We start from the raw sequence: 20439 nt of genomic DNA, 5'->3' as shown, positions 1-20439 counted from the left end.
ATGTTCTTCGTATTCTCTACTGCTCTCTCATTCTTCCTTACTTGAACTACTGCAACATTGTTTGGGGCAATACATATCCATCTAACATCAACAAACTTCAAATTCTTCAAAAAAAGGCTCATATCTGGCTCTCCCCCACAATCTCATTCTTCCCATCTGTTTTCCAATCTAAATTTTTTAAAATTAAACGATATTAATTTAATCCAGCAAAGTATATTTGTATACTCTGCCATGCATTCGATCCTTCCCAAGCATTTAAGTAACATGTTTATGTCTAATTCCTCTTTTCACAATTATTATACGCGTTCTAGAACTGATATTCATATCTCTTATCACAACACAAACTATTTCCAACATAACATTAGATATACGGGCCCCTCTATTTGGAACAATCTACCATTCTCAATTACCAATGCTGTTTCTGCCAGAGCCTTTTCTAATAAACTGAAAAAACACTTAATCTCAAATTATTAAACTTTCTGAGGTTGAAATTCGTCGTGCTGTTTTGTTTTGAGCTGCTTTCTCTTCTTTTTTCTTTATATATTTATTTATTTTTTTATTTATTTATTCATTTATTTTATTTATTTATTTTTTTATTTTTTTTCAGGCCTGCCCATCACAAGATGTTTGTTTTTGCAAACAACTTCTCGGGACCTGGCCTTCTTCCAATTTTTGTATTTTGTATTTGTAATTTTGTTTTTCTAAGTGCATTTGGAAGAAAATAAATGTTTTGTTGAATTGAATTGAATTGAACATGGCATATATTTATATATGTATATACATATTGAAGGTAAGTATTCCCATAACATATCAAAATACATGCACTATTAGTACTACTACCCTATATATGCCAATAGGTAGATATTCTGATTTATCAACTATTAACAGTACTCACGGTCAATTCTTTACTTCATTTCTTGATTCAAAAATACTGTGAAGCTCTCTTACTTCACCTATTGTGACGTATAATTACTTTAAGCTTTTACATATAAGCCTTGTACTTTTATCTTAAAATGTGCCTCGACTGATATGTCCTTTAACCGACACTCCTCAGTCCACATATTTCCTTTAAGATATTCTATCTTCAACTCCTGGCTAGATACCTTTAAACTAGCCATTTTAAACCATTTGCATACTTTTACACTCCACTTAAATGCACGAATCATACACTGCCACTTTGCCTTAACCTCATTAATATTCATGTAACTTATTTCCATTCACAGACCGTTTTAACTTGAGTCATATTCATTAGTTCACGATTTAGTTAGCAGTGCTGCAAAGTAGAATGAAATATCCTAAATATTGTGACAAGATAAGCTTTCAATTATATAATGCAATGCATGCTATAGCATTTTATGATAATTAGGAACGGTTTTGTGAAATGATTGGTTTTAAAAAGTGGACCTTTTGGAATGGGGGGGATGTATCCGCACCCCCTTCCCCCTGCCTACGGGCCTGTTAATCCTCTATGGCATTGCAAAAGAATAGCCATATTGATCCGACCCAGATTCGAGAGAGATAGAGGTAGGCCCCAGCTAACTAAACTAAACCTGAACCTAGGTCTTATCTCTCATCATAAATTAAGTAAGATTATTTAGGATTTGTCTCACCCATTGAACAACTCATACTCTCACAATAAATCAGGCAGGCTTCATACCATTAAGTGCAATTCTAATAGATCAAAAAACTCTTTCATTAACAACTCTATAGTACTATATAATGAAGCTTTCAAGAGATAATTTAATATATATATTTATATATTTTTCTAATGTTCTGTACATATGCCTTATTATTAACTTACCTTGTGTACTTCATGTAATCTGCACCTTGTTTTATATTGTATATTTCTTAGTTAAGTTTATGTTTTAAAGTTTGTTTTTGTTTTTGTTTTTGTTTTTATATGAAAGCATTGGAAACTGAATTTCATGTGAACCATGTTGTGCACAATGACAATAAATGATCTTGTATCTTGTAGGGCTAGGGTAGCCCAGTATGTTTAGGCCGAGCTTATATCATGGCTTGTGCCGAGGTGTATCTTTATTTTTATCCGATTCAATTTCTAAAACATGGTATTTATTATATTGCGATGTTTTAAGCTTAATGCAATGGGTACTTGGAAGTGGTACGGGAACATGCTGCTCACTCATTTTGTTGACGTGTGACAAGACAAGCACTGCACAGTGACGTAATGAAGCTATGAAACATAGACAGGTTCTTTTATGGCCTGCTGCGATATTTTTTAGACCCAAGTACTGCGGTTCAGAATAGATGGGGTACAGTATTTACGTGACGTAAAGAACTCGCGAAACAGGTATTGATTTTCTGTGGGTTTCTACTGTTTTTTCTTTGTTATATCCAATATCCAGCCTAGAAAAGTAGCGGAATGTGGTCGTGACATATAGAAACCCCAGTGTATGAGATATGAGCACATTCCTTCCAGCGGTTTCAGAAGAGATAGGTGAACTTACAACGAGGCGTTAGTAGAATTAACATATAGATTGGTGATGACATGGATGATGTTAATTAATAAGCAGAAAATAATATTAAAATTTTATTAACAAAAAGAAATGTGTGTGAGGAGAAAAAAATAATCGGTTTATGGCAGAAGGGGCATGAAAATATTCGGACAATTTATTTTTTTTTAAGAATGTCAATTTTGTGATGATGATTGCATGAAAAGGCCAAAAATATAAGTATAATATTATATTTATATATAAATTATTCCAAATCGTCAGCGGGTAGCAGGTTCATGAAGTAAGTTTCACCATGATGATGATGGTTGAAAACTGATTGATGTTAACTGCAATTGTTTATGATATTAGTTTCTATTTCTATATGTTGTTTTTTTACTATTGATTTAATGTAATTATTAATATTATTCAAAAAGTAGGTAGCGCAGGTAAAAACCTCCATTTTTAATTTACATGTGAAACCTCTTTCTGCTCAGTTTTATAATTACTTTTTTACAGATGGTTAGCATCAGGTTGTAATGACAAGGTGTTTTCTAGATTGTTGGCGGACTTTACACATTTATGTTTTTAATTTTTATGCACCTTGCAACCAAATTGCCTCAGGTTGCACTTTGCCATGTTTGCCGTTGATAATCTGTAATAACCAACACAGAATTAGTTATTATAAAAATCCACATGTGATAACTCACAAAGGATGATGCATATTGGAACCAACTGTGTCAGTGTGTGATTGATGGCAGAAATTAGTCTCATATCTACAGTTCTACTGTATATGGTCCAAAGTTCTAGTATGCATAGCCTGTGATAAAACAGAAATTAATCTTTACTACCTACCCAATACAGTATAATGACACAATATAAGAATGAACTACTGAACAATTATGGAATATTGTACAAGTTTGTATGTCACTTTAGTTTTTAAATTAAGCTATAGTTCACCCTTGGCAGTGTTAAGAGGCGCTCAAGGTTTGGCGCTAAGGAGAAAGAGAGGGAAATAACTTGTTTATATCTAGACTTGAAACCTAGTAAAGTTACAAGATCAGAAAGGTCATGTAATAATGCTGGCAGAGAGTGCCTTGTCACCCTATAAAGTAATCTACACTACCAAGTCAGAAGGCAAGTCCCTAGTTGCCAAGCAACAAATGAAAAACCATCTACACTGTATCACCATGGAGGTATTATTGAGAGGATCACTCGAAAAAGCTACGCGCACGCAGCGCTATGCAAGTGGGCCAGGATCAAAGCTGCCGCAGCACGTGAAAAACGTTTGCGTGATGCCTTTGAAGTCCCATGTGTTCCCCGCCATCAAATTTTCAGCAGGCATAGTTTACCACAAAATTGAACATGGTGAAATGGAGAGCACCTTCTTTTCTCAATGCGCACTACATACAGTCAATCACTATGGCTGCGCAATTGTTTCCATTTTGAAGCTGATACATTTATCTCATAAAATATCAAACATATTAATATTTTCCAACCAAAAAAAAAAAAAAAAAGTATAGTATTTCAACTTCAATTTCCATAAATTGGCCAAAATTCACTAATTCTAATTTTAACATATATTAATTAGTAAATGATTGAGGATTATAATAAACTAAGTCATTTTAGGGTTAACGAGGGTTAACTATTTGAAAAATCAATCCAAAATCTGAGTATTTTTCAGTTTTACGCTGACTTAGCTTTATAGTCAAACTAATCAATCTTTAGACATAATTAAAATGAATACAGAAGTAATTTTAACATAAATATTTTACGGAATCCGTTCCTGAAATATACAAATAATAACATACCAAAAGTTCGAAAAAATCTAATCAGGGGAACACTGTTCATTAATGGGTTAAAATCAAATGCTTTATTGCACAACTTCTCTGCTTGAAGCGTATAAATGCATGTCGTTGCCAAGTTGTTGCTAACGAAAAATGTGAATTATAGGGTAATACGCCAGCGCGCGATGCAAAAGCGGGGAACACATGGGTTTGTCGTGTCAAAGGGAACTGTTGCCGAGTGATCTCCTCAATAATACCTCCATGGTATTATCACCCATTACTTAAATCATTTGATACAGAATGAAGAAGATTCCCCCAACCCCCAGCCTACAATTGAAACCCAATAAAATTATGAAGAAGAACATGAAAGGTAATAAAAATGCTGGCAGAAAGAATGCTTTGTTACGCCACATATTCCTGTAGAGTGTTACTTCAGTGCCAGTTGCGAGTTGGAAAATGTGAGTTGCGATTGGGAAATGCGATTTGCAAGTTGGAAAATGCGAGTTGCAAGTTGGAAAATGCGAGTTGCTAGTTTGAAAATGCGAGTTGCGAGTTGGAATATTTGAGTTGCGAGTTGGAAAATGCTAGTTGCGAGTGGGAATATGCGAGTTGCGAGTTTTCCAACTGGTAACTCGCATTTTGCAACTCGCACAAAAAAAAACCCTCTTTATGTAACATATATTGCATGTACAGTAATCTGGATTTCTGGAGGTCACCACATAAATTTGTAACCTATAATAGAATTTAATCTTGGTTTCTGGATGGCCCTAGTTACAAAATATTGGTATTCCCATGAAGAATAATTGTTGAAAGTTTGGATAATATGAGTTGCGAGGTGGAAATGTGAGATTTACGAGTTGGAAAATGTGAGTTGTGATTTGGAAAATGCGAGTTGAGAGTTAAAAAATGCGAGTTGGAGTTGGAAAATGCGAGTTACATGTTGCAAAATGAGAGTTGGGAGTTGCAAAATTCGAGTTGGGAGATGAAATATGCGTGTTGCAAGTTGGAAAATGCTAATTGCGAGTTGGAATATGCAAGTTGCGAGTTTTCCAACTTGCAACTCGCACCTCACACTAAGAAACCCTCTTTATATAAACCTATATTGCATGTATTCTGAGTTCCTGGAGGTTACCACATAAATATGTAACCTATAATAGAATTTAATCTGGGTTTCTGGATAGCCCTAGTTACAAAATGTTGACATTCCCATGAAGAGTAATTGTTGTTATAAATATAGTTTTATTTTTAGAACTGTAAGTTTTACAAATGCCCTTGTACTGTATATTATACTTGGTTTCCAATTTGTTAATTTTAATTTTCAATTTTTTGGTTCTTTCCTTCACGAACTTGTAGAACAACAAATTTATTTAAAAACAAGTTTTTTCATGTTATTGTTATAGTAATTAATCTAATATCATGCCAGCTTGCAAGATTGTCAAGCTGAAAGTAAGTAAAATAATTTTGCAAACTCGATGGATGGATGATGGATGAAAATGGACTAAAATTAGATGTAATTGAAAGATTCAAATTGAACCTTGTCTAGTTAACTGGAGTAGTATTAAATATTCCAATTACTAACTGAATAAACTGAAGTTTGATGCGAACCAGGCTGTAAGACCAAATAAGTTTGGGCCTGACTGACCCTACTGTAGAACATTCTTTTGATTTTGTGTGGGTCTAGCTTGGACAACTTGTATTGTCCAAACTCTGCTGACCCAAATTCTTAAAAACTGTTTATTTTCACCAAGGAGGAGCTGAAACTATTTGTTTTTTATGAAAACATTTGGAGCTTCAATAAATATATGTATTACACCACTATCCTATAGTTAAAAACATATATGCCAACCCATGAGCCCTGATTTCCAAATGTTGCTGTGCCCTTTGGTTGTTTGAGCTCTGTGGGTATGATTTTTGCCAATCAGGTAAGTACATGAAGTGAGCGATGGTTGATATTATTTATTTATTTATTTATTCTTTCTTTATACTAAATATACACTTTCAATACACAGTACTGGTTTCCAAAGTGGTTCAGTTCAACTACAAAATTTTAAAAGCAGATATATACACATTGTAACCAAAAAATATTGATAACTTAACTACAAATTGAAAAAGATTTAAAAGGAACATTGAAAGAAACTTAAGAAAATAAAAAATTTAAATAATAAATATGGATATGCAAGGTAAGAGAAAATCAGGTTAAATTAAGATGGTATTATTGAGGCTTTGAAATAGATTACTTAAAATTTGAAAGTGTCATAGATTTAAAGTTGGTTTTAGTATGATCCTGGAGTTTATTCCATAATTTAGTAGATCGGTATACAAAAGTTCTTTTACCTTGCATATTATTCCAGGTGTATTCAATTAGTGTATTTTTACTTTGACTGCGAGTACAATGTGTCAATAATAAATATGATGGAGCATGACTATTTAAACATTTGAAAATCATTATGGACAATTGTTCGTCCCATTTATCACTGAGTTTGCTCCACCCTAATGAACTTAAAATATTTACTGGGGTTTTTATGTCTGCAGAAAGTAAAATTCTTAAAATATTGCACCATCGTATAGTTAAAAACATATTTGCTTGAGCACACAACAAATTTTATTTTTTGGCCTTTAAAAGTGGAAATTAAAATTTACAATAACTCCTGCCTACTGGAACATCTGGTTATAATATTTCATAAATGTCAGCAAGGAATCTCAGTGTCAACAAGTTGAGTAGGCCTGCTGTGCTTTCATACTTTTGGATGGATCACAAATATTATTTAACAGATTTGCATGTAGATACAATATTCTAGTGAATTTCTAACTATAGAGTTCGGATTTAAGGGGGTGGGGCGCAATCGGCCAAGGCTCCCCTCCGACATAATTGTTAACAAATTATTTTTAAAATGGAGGAAATGAGAAAATTACTTTCAATATCAAGTCTGGGAGTATCATTTCCATCTACAGGTACCCACTACAGCACAATATTGCAGGTACCATATCCAAAAAGTAACTGTACAACAAGAATTTATATACATTTTCTCATTTGCCCTGGATAATAATGTATCAACACTATATTCTGAACAGACTGCCATTAGTGCTCAAGATTGAGTTTGAGCATTTTATCTTCCTTACTGGGGGGGGGGGTGGAGGGGGATGGTGAAAGATAATAATCCTCTCAAAACAAACCTAGTATAAAAATTGATAGTTTACTTACCTTTAGTAGTTGTAAAAGTCATAAGTTATGTCCACAAAGATTGCTAGGCCTGTACTGTACAGTATGCTTCCATGAAGCCGACAACGCAGCTTTCTGTCGTCTGAATGAATCACATGTTTGCTGTACCGAGATCATCAAACTCTGCGTAAGCTTACAATATAAGTCTTGATTAACTGCCTATCAATATACATAAAAGCATATTGTATTCCACAATAACCTCCATCATGAATGGTTTAATGATTTTTAAAGTAATATTGTTTGTAATTTACCGAAGAATTTTACAATGCACAAATCCAAAAGCCGGTGACTATATAACGTGTTAAATAGTCCAGAAGTCATATGACTCATAGGCAAACTCGTAGGGAGGCTCGTAGTAGAGGGCGCCACTGTATTATAAAAAAGTAAATTGTGTTTCCCAAATGTCGCTAGCAAAGGTTGCTATTTTTTTTTTATTTCCTGGAGCAGTGTGTATTGATTGGAAATATACTGTCTATTGATAATAAATTGTCAATATTATGATTGGGTGAATAAGCATAATTCATTTATAGAATACGTATAGTATGTATGTGTTAATTCTACATTGTCACTGTTCCACCGCAGAATGAACAAACCATTGTGTTAATTCGTCCTGAAATCATGTGTCTGGTAGGGGGCGCCACTGTTTAAAAATAGATTGCGTGTTTTCCAAATGACAGTTGCGCAGAGATTACATAGCAATCGTTGCTATTTTGAATTGTTTGCCTCAGTGAGTAGTTTGTATTGATTGGAAATATTTGGTGTCTTGTCAGTAAGATTGGAAGAATAAGCAGGATTCATGTATAGAATATTGATGATATGCATGAGTTACTACATTGTCACTTTAGTATAGTTGCTGAATACGTTTTAGTGTCAACTGGTGATATTCATTGAGGCTTGCCATTCCAAAACAGCATACTGTCGATAATAGTTAAATTGAGTAATTAGCATAATAATAAACATTCACAATCAAACTGATGTTTTTCCTGGTTTACATGGATCTGGATCAATAAGTGAGCATCATGTCCAAAGAGTTTTAGTTTCATACCAGTCACTAGACCAAGCATTTATTGACTTTATTACTAGCAGTTTCTAATAGAAAGTAAAATGCCGCGAGTATGCAATTCATGTAAATACTAGTAGTACATAAAAGGGTGTACTGATTGATTGATTGGTAGTGTGTATGATTTGGTGGCTTATAAGGATGGGTTTCAAAAATTTTATTTACAATGCTACAAAACAACATAATAATACACTAATAGACATGTAGTTAGTCGATCTTGTTTTATTGTTAACCACAATATGCTTCACAGTATTTAAATATGTAAAAAAAAAGTGTTGTCCACAATAGCCTTCACAGGGGTCAAGTTGTCTATTGGAATGGCCATACCCACATGAAGAAAATATTTTGGCTTGTGGTTAAATTAATACGATGTAACAATAATTGGGTGTTCTAAGTTATCTTACTGCGAAATTACTAAATACAGTATATTTTAAGGTAACTTGGCTTTAGGAGTGATTCTGATTCTTAATAGAATTTACAAAGAACTACCCAAATGAATTAAAGGTTCAGCAGTTAATGTATCAGAACATTTTTGATGTAATTGATATTTTTCATTCAGGGTGTCTTCCTAAGTTTGCACCTCGAATCTGTGGATCCTGTCTTTTTGCATCTGTTTTCTTGTTTGATTTTTCTGTATAGTGATGTTTTTATGATGAGATGCAATAAAATGAATGAAGTTTTTTAATTAATGAACACTTTTGGGACCAGGGTTTCCATGATCTTTAGCAGCTTTGGTCTCTAATTAGAATAATAAAGATAAGACATTTGTTAATATGGGACCACAGAAAAGTGGAGTTGATGGTCCTTAATTTGAGAGGTCTTTAATTAGAGGGAGACCTGTATATACTTTTCCTAATGACAAAAATGTAGTATCCTGATGGATGCCCAGTTTCATGAAAGAAGGCATGCCAGAATCTCTTGTTTCTAGGTAATTTGAGCATTGGATTTTCACAACCTTCTTTTCTACTTTCTCTCAGTTTTCACTATTATCTCCCCCCCCCCCCCCCCCCACACCAATAGTTCATTAGCCATTTTAGTAATCCAATACTGATAGATGCAGAAGTTCTCTGTAGCTGACAGTTGATGGCAAGGGTTGGCACCAGTGGCGGCTCTGGAATGTATTTTATGGGGGCTAAGCTGTCCAACAGATGGACTAGAGCAGCTGGGGGAAGGGTTTGCAAGGGGTTCCCCCTCCCAAATAAGGTTTTTTTTTTTAAATAATAGGAACCTCTGGATGGCCGGAAATGGCACTGTGACAGACATGTTTTGGCTTGGTGTGGGAGTATTTTGTATATTTTTATGGTCTGACTGTCCAACGAGATCTGCCAGACGGGGGATAAACCTGTCCAGTGGGGGGGCCTAAGCCTTCCTGCCCCGCTAGTGCCACCACAGTTTGCCACCAGCTACATTTACTCAAGTACTTTTTAATTTTGAGATAAATTGTATAATCATATCTTTTGTGATACAGCCTCTGGAATGAAGTACTTGCGGGAAACTAATATTGTCCACCGGGATCTAAAGCCAGGAAATATTATGAGAGTTATTGCCGAAGACAACACATCAGTATACAAGTTGGCAGATTTTGGTGCAGCTAGAGAACTTCAGGAAGGAGGAGAGTTCATGTCACTATATGGAACAGAAGAATACTTGGTATGAGATGTAATCTGTTATTTTAAGTACAGTATAGTAAACTGACATTCTTTTTTTTAATTTGTAAAGAAAAATAATATACATTAATCATTATGCATAATATTTCCAGCAAGACTTAACCAGTAAAATGACTTTAAAGAGAAAGGAAGTATACAGTACTTAGAGGATGAATGTTAATTAAATGGCATTCAGTTTCTATACCATTGTTTCTTAGTTTAACAGTTTAACATAAAATAATAATAATGAAAACGCGTACATGTCATTAGAAACAGTTGCTAATTATATATATCAAGGTATTTACCAATTTTAGGTACAATGTATTAATATTTTTTATCTCTGCAAGTTAAAAATATATTGAATTGTTTTGTTTTTTCTGCAGCATCCAGACTTGTACCAGAGGGCAGTACTAAAAGTGGCAAATCGAGGCAGTTACTCTGCTAAGATTGATCTTTGGTCAGTTGGAGTGACATTCTACCACGTTGCAACTGGACAATTACCATTCAGGCCTTATGGTGGCCGAAAAAATAGAGAAACAATGTAAGTGAACATCAATGTGAATCATCGTTTCCTACCTTTGTTGAGGATCAGGAGATAAGAAGATGTAATTTGGTATATCACCTTTATTTTTTTTTCTGGTGGTAAAGGTAAAGGTAAAGGTAGGAGAATAACCCATAACTTGCAGCGTCATTGTGCTGAATTGCGTATGGGCGTGGCCCGTGACTACCTAGCAGCCGTAAAGAGGCGCTTCATGGTAGCTACATGTTCACATCATTCCACAACGACAGGGGCTGAAATGAACCATAACATCGGGGTAACCCCCTACTCTTCCGAAAGATGCAATGGGTTATTTAAAGTGCACACGAGCCAGATGTATACACTGGACCTCCATTTTAATTCCTTATCCGAGAAGACTTGGTTCTACCAACTGAACCATGGGCGAGGAGCGGCTGGAACCAGCGCCGATGTTAAAAGCTGTAGCTAGCGGCGCCCCTGCCTTACCGCTCGGCCACTCGACTCGCTTGATGATATGAAGATCATTTGGTATTTTACCTTCTATAGTTGCAGTATTTGAATAGTGGCTATTTATTTAGTGTTTTTTGACTAAGTATTAGTATGGCGATGGTTGCACAGCATATAGTAGTTTGTTGTCACTATTTGTGATATTACATGTTGATAACTGGAATAAGTTATTATGGAAACTGACCACATAGTCATGGGACAACATATCAACTGGAATATGATTTTAATAAAACGTTTGCTTTTTTGGATTGGGATAAAGTGTATATATATGGAAACCAAAACATATTGCATTACTGGGACAATATTTGAAAGGTTACAAGTGTGTTTTAGATGACAATGACATTTCTAGATTGAAATGAAGTAAATTTTGTGAAGTTATGGAAGTACTATTTTTAGATTGTGATAAAAACAATATTGGAATATTAAAAGGTAGTATTAGGATGAATGCAATATCTGAAGAGTGGCATCTCTAGATTTGGAAGAATCAAATGTATTCAAGTAACAAAAGTAGATTATGATTGTGTAAAGTACCTGTAAATTTACAGAAATCACAATTTCTGATGGCAACTGATTAATGGTAAATATTTTTAAAGTTACAAGAGTCACATTTACAGATCGTGACTTCATATTGTTAATAATTAAGTCATGATTCCAGATTGTGAACAAATTCTGTATTACAAGTTACTGTAAATTCCCAGATTGTGACATACGGTAGTCACTATAAATATCTGGAAAATTTATAAAAGTAATGTTGTCATTTCCATAGTACAGTATTTTTGAAAATGTTGATTGTATCTCATAAACAACATGAATATCCTAGTTTTGTTATCAGTAGCTTATAGTGGTACAGTAAGCCTCTTGACCATTGCTATATGTGATCGAACTCATCATTCAACTCATCACTCAAATCATTTTATTTATTTTGTCACACTTCACTCTAGAGTATGAATATGAGGTGAATGTGAATTCATTGTGAATGTTCTAATTTATTGTTTAATTGGTTGCCTGTTGGCATTGATCCCATGATGCAAAAAGCTCTTTTAAGCCAATAATTTCTGGAAAACTGTCTTGAGGGTGTTTCTGTGTCTAAGAAAGAAAGAAATACAGTACAGTGATAATGTATTACTATTTTTTGTGTTTCCAATGATCATATACTGTACTGTTATTTGAAGCAATTTCAGACTATTAGACATGTCTACAGACATTTCATTTCGGCAGCTAATTGCTTTTGATTCTTGGAATGTATATAGTGCAAGAAACGTCATATAGTAGGAACTTTTCACAATAACACATTGCAATACTGTAATAATTAACTAATTTCAGTCTCACTTTCACTAAATTCTGGAATTATTGTGTTCTGGGGCGAATGCAGGATTTGGCGGTGGGGGGGGGGGGGGGGGGGTGTGTGAGAGTCCACATCACCTCACCCCCACCATGGTTGGGGCTGAGGTGCGAAAATTTTGAAAATATGAACCCCTAGGTGCCCAGAAGTTGCATTCATACCAGATTTAATTTAATTTATCTTCATATCAACAATACAATACAACAATTATTTTTCTTAATGCAATTAGGGGGGTGCGATCACACCGTCTGCTCCTCCTGCATCCGCCCCAGGTGTTCATACTACAGTTCTACTTTCTAAATCTTGGTACTTGACTATCAAGTTTGTTGCAACATAGCCTCCAGAAGTCATCTTGAAACATTGTGCATTTGTTGTATTGTGCACCATTCAGTAGCCCTACAATGTTATTCTTAGGTGTTATAAAATTATAACTTGTATATATTAATGATGGTTGTCTTGAATTGTCAGATTATATGACTCACATGCTGTTGACTAATACTGTGGTTTCCTCACAATTGAATAATTAATCCGTTTGTGCCTGTTGGAGATTTGTTGTAGTGTTAGCCTACTTAGTATTACTGTAGTATTGTTTTACAAACAAGTCAGCTATGGTGGAAAAACCTTAGCTGCTACAGTATACAGTTAAAAAGTCGAATTGCCCAACTCAAATAATTTCGATCTTACTTAAAAGTCGATCTTACTTTACACGGCAAGTTGTTCTTTTTCCATTACTTTACGATCTGTAAGTTAAATTTTATCTAAGTCACACAATTTTTCAATATATCCACTGTTCAATCAAGGAATTTAACTGTTACCAGGATAGGAAGCTTGCTGGTTTAAGCTGTCTAACTTGAATTAACCTTATGTGCGGTATTGTTATGCAAATGAGCCAGATAAGCACAATCTGCGCATGCTTAGAAAAACAAAACTTTCCTTAGCCACACCAGGGCCACACTGCGTATCGGCTAGGCGTACAGCTAGGCCTAGCCGAGAATTACGGTACGGTTAATCAAAGCAAAATAAGGGTACTAATTTCACTTGGCATACAAATCAATCATACTTACACACTTAAAAACAAACTAGTCTACCAATAAAATCACCTGCAAGTTAAGATATAAGGCAAGTTATGTCTACAAATTTGATTTTAAATTGATGTGATTAGGCTAGCCTAGACCCGGCCTAGGCCATGTCTAACCGCTTATAAAAATGCAGAAAAAAGACCCAAAACAATTTAGAATGAAGTTATCAACTAACTAGTGCATTAAAATTATTCATATACTTACTACTTACCTATATAAAATTAAAATGTATTGCTCACAAACGTCAATATTTGGAATTTAATATGCCTTTTTCACGAATTGGTTGACATCTTGAAGTAATGACAAACAGCCTAAGTCAGTGGTGCGTAACAAACAAAAATAAGATAAGCTAGGCCTAGCTGCTGTACACCTAGCTGATACGCAGTGTGGCTAAGGAAAGTTTTGTTTTTTTGAGCATGTGCAGATTGTGCTTATCTGGCTCATTAGCATAACAATACCACACATAAGGCTAATTCAAGTTAGATTAAACCAGCCAGCTTCCTATCCTGGTAACAGTTAAAAGTCCTTGGTTCAATATATCATTTTGGATTCAACTTAGGCAAGTTCAACTGTATATTTAATTTAAATACCATCTCTACCAACAAAGAATTTGTGCTGCCAATAGAATCTGTACCTGTGAGGAATTAAACTGTTTAACGATTACAGTATTTGTGCATACAAAATATACTAGAAGTGTCACTTAAAATAACCTCAAGTGTGGAAGTACTTATCTGGTTCCTGCTATTGTGCAAATTAGAAATGTTATATCTGCATTTTTGATTTGTTTTCACTGTTAGGCAAGGCTTTTTTATACCTTGTTTTCACGAACCCGCCGCCCTCCAATATTGATGTTTTCAAGTTTTAAAAAAAAATTATTTTTGGCCAATGAACGCATCCACCACCACGAAAACTGGAAATTTCAATTATTTAAAATAACAATTTTTCTTAATTTTTTTATTACACTTGTCACTGCCTTGAAATCTCAAAAAATAAGATATGTATATTTCTTCCTAATTATATAAATTTAAAGCATTTAACCATCCCATTACTACACTGTTCACATCCAACTATAACATTTTATTTTTATTTTCTACTCCGTCTGGATTTTTTTATAAAACTATTTGCTAATAAGAAAACAAAACTTAATTTTTAATTTGTTTCCGCCCGCCTCTGAGGATATTTAACAAAATAAGTTTGCGAAACAAGGAATAAAAAATGTCCTGCCTTACTGTTAGTTGTTTATGATCATATTCTTTCATAGAACTCATTAGAATACAAGTAATTATTTTGTACTATTCAGGGAAATGTCATATTAGAATAATCAGTTATATTTATTCACTACTCACCTTCTTTTTATGTTTTGATTTTAGGACAAAAATTGTTTATGCTAACTTAATACCTGTTACATATATAATTTAAGGTAGTAGTATTATTGATTTTTGTATTTTTTGGATTTGTCTTTAAAATTTTTTTTTTGCACTAATAATAATGGATTTAATGTCATTGGTGTTTATCTTTGGTTCAAAATATTTTTTACAGTTCCAAATGAAAGGTAAGTATTGTTTTGAGATGAGAAATGTATACAACTCACAAAGTAGTTTAGAAATTCATACAGCACCTCCATCTCATACTAGAATTATGATTTTATTTATCTTTTTTTTTTTTAATAATATCTAGTTTTCATCTTGCATTGAGTGTTCTAACTGACCTTTCAGTCTTACTGTGTATTTAAGTGACAGTCCTTCTAGTGTATATGACAAATGGTGTGAATTGGCAAAAGTCCAGCCATTGTCACAATGTAAACATCCGGGAGGCCCTATCTTGGTGATTACTTTCCATTATCGCATGGATCATAGGGAATATGATTAAGCTCTGCACTCACTATCAAGTTTTATGTGAAGAATAATAATAATGTGTCTATAATGGGTATGTTATTACGTCAACGTAAATTACATATATTTGTTACAGAAATCTTGATAGTGCAGGAGAGACGTAAATTATGCAAATCCCCCATGACCATATTTATAATTTATGTCACAGGTTTTTGTCAAATAATGTTTGATAGTTTGAACAGGGTTTAATAGTGGAAAAATAATAACTTTGAATATTTTATAACACAAATTCTATTGAGATGTTACATTCATTTCTGTATTATTTATACACTTCCAAACACAGTATCTGTAGAGATTCTATACTAAACAACACTGGAAACCAATAGGGCTTGATAAGCCTACAGTACAAATCCTTTACACCGGAGGGTACAATTCAATAGTTTAAGTTTGAAATTGTTGGAAAAAAACTAGGATTTGTAGAGAAGGTGTATAATAATGTTTTATTATGCAGTTCATTACAGTTTTGTTTTGTAGAAAGGTTTAGGTGTTGCACTCTTGTCTTTTAGATGTGTGTTAGATAAAAACATTGGATTCAGAAATTAGAGGCCAACCATTATAAATAAAAGTTCATAAACATTTGAATTTTCGCAAAAAAAAAAAAAAATTATTTTTATTTGTCAATAAGTAACTACAACAAACAAATACCTATTCCCTGGTAGTAAAATGTTGTACTTGATCACATTCAGTTGGTTTCCAGTAGTGTTAATATATGGTCGTTCTTCTATTGCTGTGTTGTTACAATAATTCATGTTGATATCCACATAAAATTTCTTACCTCATCCCCAACCATGGTGAGGCTATAAGGAGCCTCGACCCTTCATCTGCAAAAGTCGCTCCCAGAGCCCACTCTATTTTGAATTTCCGGATCCGCCACTGAACATGACAAAATGAATTTCATACCAGGACAAAAATGATGTGTATGACTTCATTTGACAAACTTCATTGTTGAAAGTTTAATATGTTTTGAGGCACTCATTAGATTTGATTAGAAAAAAACTACAGTAAAAATGTTTTCAGACTTATGAATTCGAATTGTTCATACCCTGGTTTTACTCACACTAGGACCTTAATTCAAAGACCAAAATAATGCTTAAACTGTGATTTACATGACACCACTTATAGTTAGAGACTTACTGTGTGACAAAACCTCATTATTATTTTTCTATACTTAAATTAATATTCAAAATGTTCCTCAAAACAATAGTTTCTAATGCTGGAAAGAAACATTACAATTAATTGGATTAATCCTATAAAAATAAAATAATATTTTTGGCCTATTTTATATAGTGATTTCCATGTTTAAATGTCTCAAAGTGCTTGAAATCATTGCCTTATCTAATAGTGTACATATTTTTTCAGGCTTTTGAGCAGAGGTATTGTAACTTCAGTTAGTGGTATCAATTCATAATGGATTCAACTATTTTTAGGTAATCAACACCATCAGAAGGAATTTAGTTATAGTTTTGGATATCTTTCATATCAAAGTAAGAACGATTTAAAGGCCTGGAGGTTGATTCAGTCACAAGTGATAAATCAAGTGACTTTCTTTTGTGTTGTTTATCCTATGCCCGATTCGCATGACAGATTATTTAATAAATATTGACAGAAATATCTGTTCAGATATTTCCTTCGAGATTTATTGCTTTCACCATTAACATATCTAGTATTCTTGAAATGGGGAGAGGGCTAATGGGGTGGGGGAGCAAAGTTGCTCGAGGATTAGGTGAGGGGTGCTATAGCTTGTAAAATAAGACGATTTGAGGGGGGTTTTTTTATAACTACTTTGGCGCGACTGGGGGTCACAGCCAATTACGAAATCTTGCTAATTACTGGTACAATTGCATGCTGAGAGTGAAGACATCATATTGAAATATAGGCTGGGCCCATTAATATGCGCAATATGCTTCTTACCAGTGATGTAGAAAAGTATTTTTCATTGAGGGGATGATTGAAAATTCTTGGAATTGACAAAATTACTGATGTCATTCACACCCTTCAGTGTGAAAATGTGGCTTGCTTTGCAAGCACATCTAATATCTAAGGAAAGAAGAGCTTAGATTGGTACCAGATAAAATAATTTTATCATCAACATTAATACATTATGCTTATTTTCATCTTGGTAAGTGCATAAGACATTGCAAATTATTTCTGTGACAGTCTTTTGAAGTGTGTAAAGCTCCATTTTATCCCATACAGTCAAAATATTGGGGGGATGATACAATGGCCCCCCCCCCGGTCAAATATTGGGGTAATATATCCCCCATCCCTGGGATCTATGCCTATGCTTCTTATTGAGGTACAGTATCCTATGTATTCTTAAAGGATATACCTCTCACAACTGAAGTGTTCTGATACTGTAGGGAAAATATCTGTTACAATTTGTTAATATTTAGTACTTTTCCATCATGTGAATCTGGTATTTCCTAGATACTTGGAGGTGAGTAAACCTTATCCTGTCGCTTGTGATTTCCTTTCACAAATAATTTTTCTTTTAGGATTTACTTGACTACAAGGAAACCGAATGGCGTGATCAGCGGTGTCCAGCATGAATCACCAAACGGAAAGATTGAATGGTCCAGCCAACTCCCTGAAACATGTCATTTACCCAGGTCAGTTATCAAACTGAATTACTGTGTTTAAAAATACTTCCAAATGATATAAAATATGTACATGATATAAAATATGTAATATTTTTATTGCTTAATATTTAATACACTGACTCCCGAAATATCCTACTGAGATATGGTTGAGCGCACACTAACATTGCTCTAATTCAGTGCAATTTTTATGCAGGATTTATTATGTAGGCAGTTAATAAACATGCAACACACTCAATATGAGCTGCACCATTTGAGCATGTGCACAGATCCTTGTTAAATGTCACTGAAGTGTTACAGGCCATTGCGATGTCTTTTTTCCGTACATGAATATTATACATGAGACATAGTGCTAATCTTATAGAGATAATCATTCACATGGATGAATTCAGCAGGCGATGGATGCTAACATTTCTATAGCTGGGGACACATGCAATATTTTTTTCTTGTATGAATTTGGTATTATTGTAGTCCAAGACCTCTGGCAAAATAGTAGCTTGATACTTATTGTTCCCGAGAATAAATAAGTGATAAATACATAAGTAATGAATACATACAGTAAATAAATAGAAAAATAAAAAGATAGGTTTATCCTTTAATTGTAGAATACATACAGTAAATAAATTAGAAAAATAAAAAGATAGTTTTATCCTTTAATTTTAAAGATAGCCAGTAGTTACACTTGTAGACACTCAAATACTGTTTATGTAATACCATAAAGAAAGTTCTTATAGGCCAATGAAAATAGACAGTTTAATTTAAACAAAAATATATGTAATAGAAAATTGGCCATTAATCAAAAATATTATCCAAACTGCTATGTTTTTCTGGCAGCTGGCAGTTTGATTTTAGTGAAGCCAAAGCTACTGAAGCTGAATCCGTAAGCACACACAGCTACTATCTTTGCCAAAGCTAATGCGGTTCGATGACGGAGACAATATTATGCTAAGTGCACAGTAGATAATTGAACTTGCATGCGGTTGTTATTATAATGGCAGCAGAATTCTATTGTTATAGCATCAAACAAATTTAACATAATATATTGTAGATTCTCTTTTTTTACAATGCTGACTATATTGAAATTCACAATTACTGTATATTACATTAATTTTTTTAGGTATTTGATTTGATGAATAATTTTTCCATTATAATAAGTGAATACATAAATGCAGTTAATAAATTAGAAAAATAAAAAGATAGGTTTATCCTTTAATTGTAAAGATAGCCAGTACTTACACTTGTAGACTCTCAAATACTGTTTATGTGATACCATAAAGAAAGTTCTTATAGGCCAATGAAAATAGACAGTTAAAAATATATGTAATAGAAAATTGGCCATTAATCAAAAATATTATCCAAACTGCTATGTTTTTCTGGCAGCTGAGTTTGATTTTAGTTCAAGCCAAAGCTACTGAAGCTGAATCCGTAAGCACACACAGCTACTATCTTTGCCAAAGCTAATGCGGTTCAATGACGGAGACAATATACTATGCTAAGTGCACAGTAGATAATTGAACTTGCATGCGGTTGTTATCATAATGGCAGCAGAATTCTATTGTTATAGCATCAAACAAATTTAACATAATATATTATAGATTCTCTTTTTTTACAATGCTGACTATATTGAAATTCACAATTACTGTATATTACATTAATTTTTTTAGGTATTTGATTTGATGAAAAATTTTGCCATTATATATAATAAGTGAATACATAATAATAATAATAATAATAATATTTATTCGGCAAAGTAAAAAGTATACATACAATATTCTTGCCAGGAGTAAGTAATAGGCATAAGCCCAAACAGTAAACTGCTCTTACTCCATCATCAAAAACAAATACAATGACAATACAATATATATATATATATATATATACAAAAAAGTAAAAGTAAATTCAAAATAAATTGATTTAACTATAACAAAATGAAAAACAGAGATAATTGATAGTTAATATTATTAATATTTTGAGATCAAGTGTTTTGTGAGCTGGGCTTTAAAGTCCGAAGTGTATGTACATTGTTTAATTTCATTAGGAAGTTGTTCCCATAATCTAGGAAAAATAACAAAAGATGAATTTAAAAATGTATTAAATGCAACCCCTGGGCCATGTCCCCTAACAACATTTTAGGAACAATTATGTGTTTGAGCATGGCTCATATTGCATAGAAGATGAGGGACAAACCGCTGAGATCAAACAATGTCTATCAACAAACACTAAAGATTAGTATTTAAAGATCTAGCTATACTGTACCTGGAAAAGCCTGTGAGAAGACTTGTTTATTGAGTAGACTCAAAATCGAGGTGGTTTTAGGTTTTACTTTACAGAAAATGGCATTT

General features: G+C 33.5%; 1 protein-coding gene across 3 annotated transcripts in view; it reads left to right on the top strand.

The window, feature by feature from the left end:
* LOC117111967 (serine/threonine-protein kinase TBK1-like) overlaps nt 1–20439 on the top strand; it is a 75228-nt gene that overhangs the window by 29764 nt on the left and 25025 nt on the right. For all 3 annotated transcript variants that reach the window (XM_033255021.1, XM_033255020.1, XM_033255022.1), the window contains exons 4-6: nt 9986–10167; nt 10547–10704; nt 17996–18109. In XM_033255021.1, the coding sequence (XP_033110912.1) occupies nt 9986–10167; nt 10547–10704; nt 17996–18109 (454 nt within the window). The remainder of the gene's footprint in view (nt 1–9985; nt 10168–10546; nt 10705–17995; nt 18110–20439) is intronic.

This window comes from Anneissia japonica, unplaced genomic scaffold (assembly GCF_011630105.1).
Source record: "Anneissia japonica isolate Jap-2015-1 unplaced genomic scaffold, ASM1163010v1 scaffold284828_len130523_cov99, whole genome shotgun sequence".
Taxonomy (NCBI): domain Eukaryota; kingdom Metazoa; phylum Echinodermata; class Crinoidea; order Comatulida; family Comatulidae; genus Anneissia; species Anneissia japonica.
The sequence above is the reverse complement of the archived record's forward strand: the minus strand, read 5'-3'. Positions and strand labels throughout refer to the sequence as shown.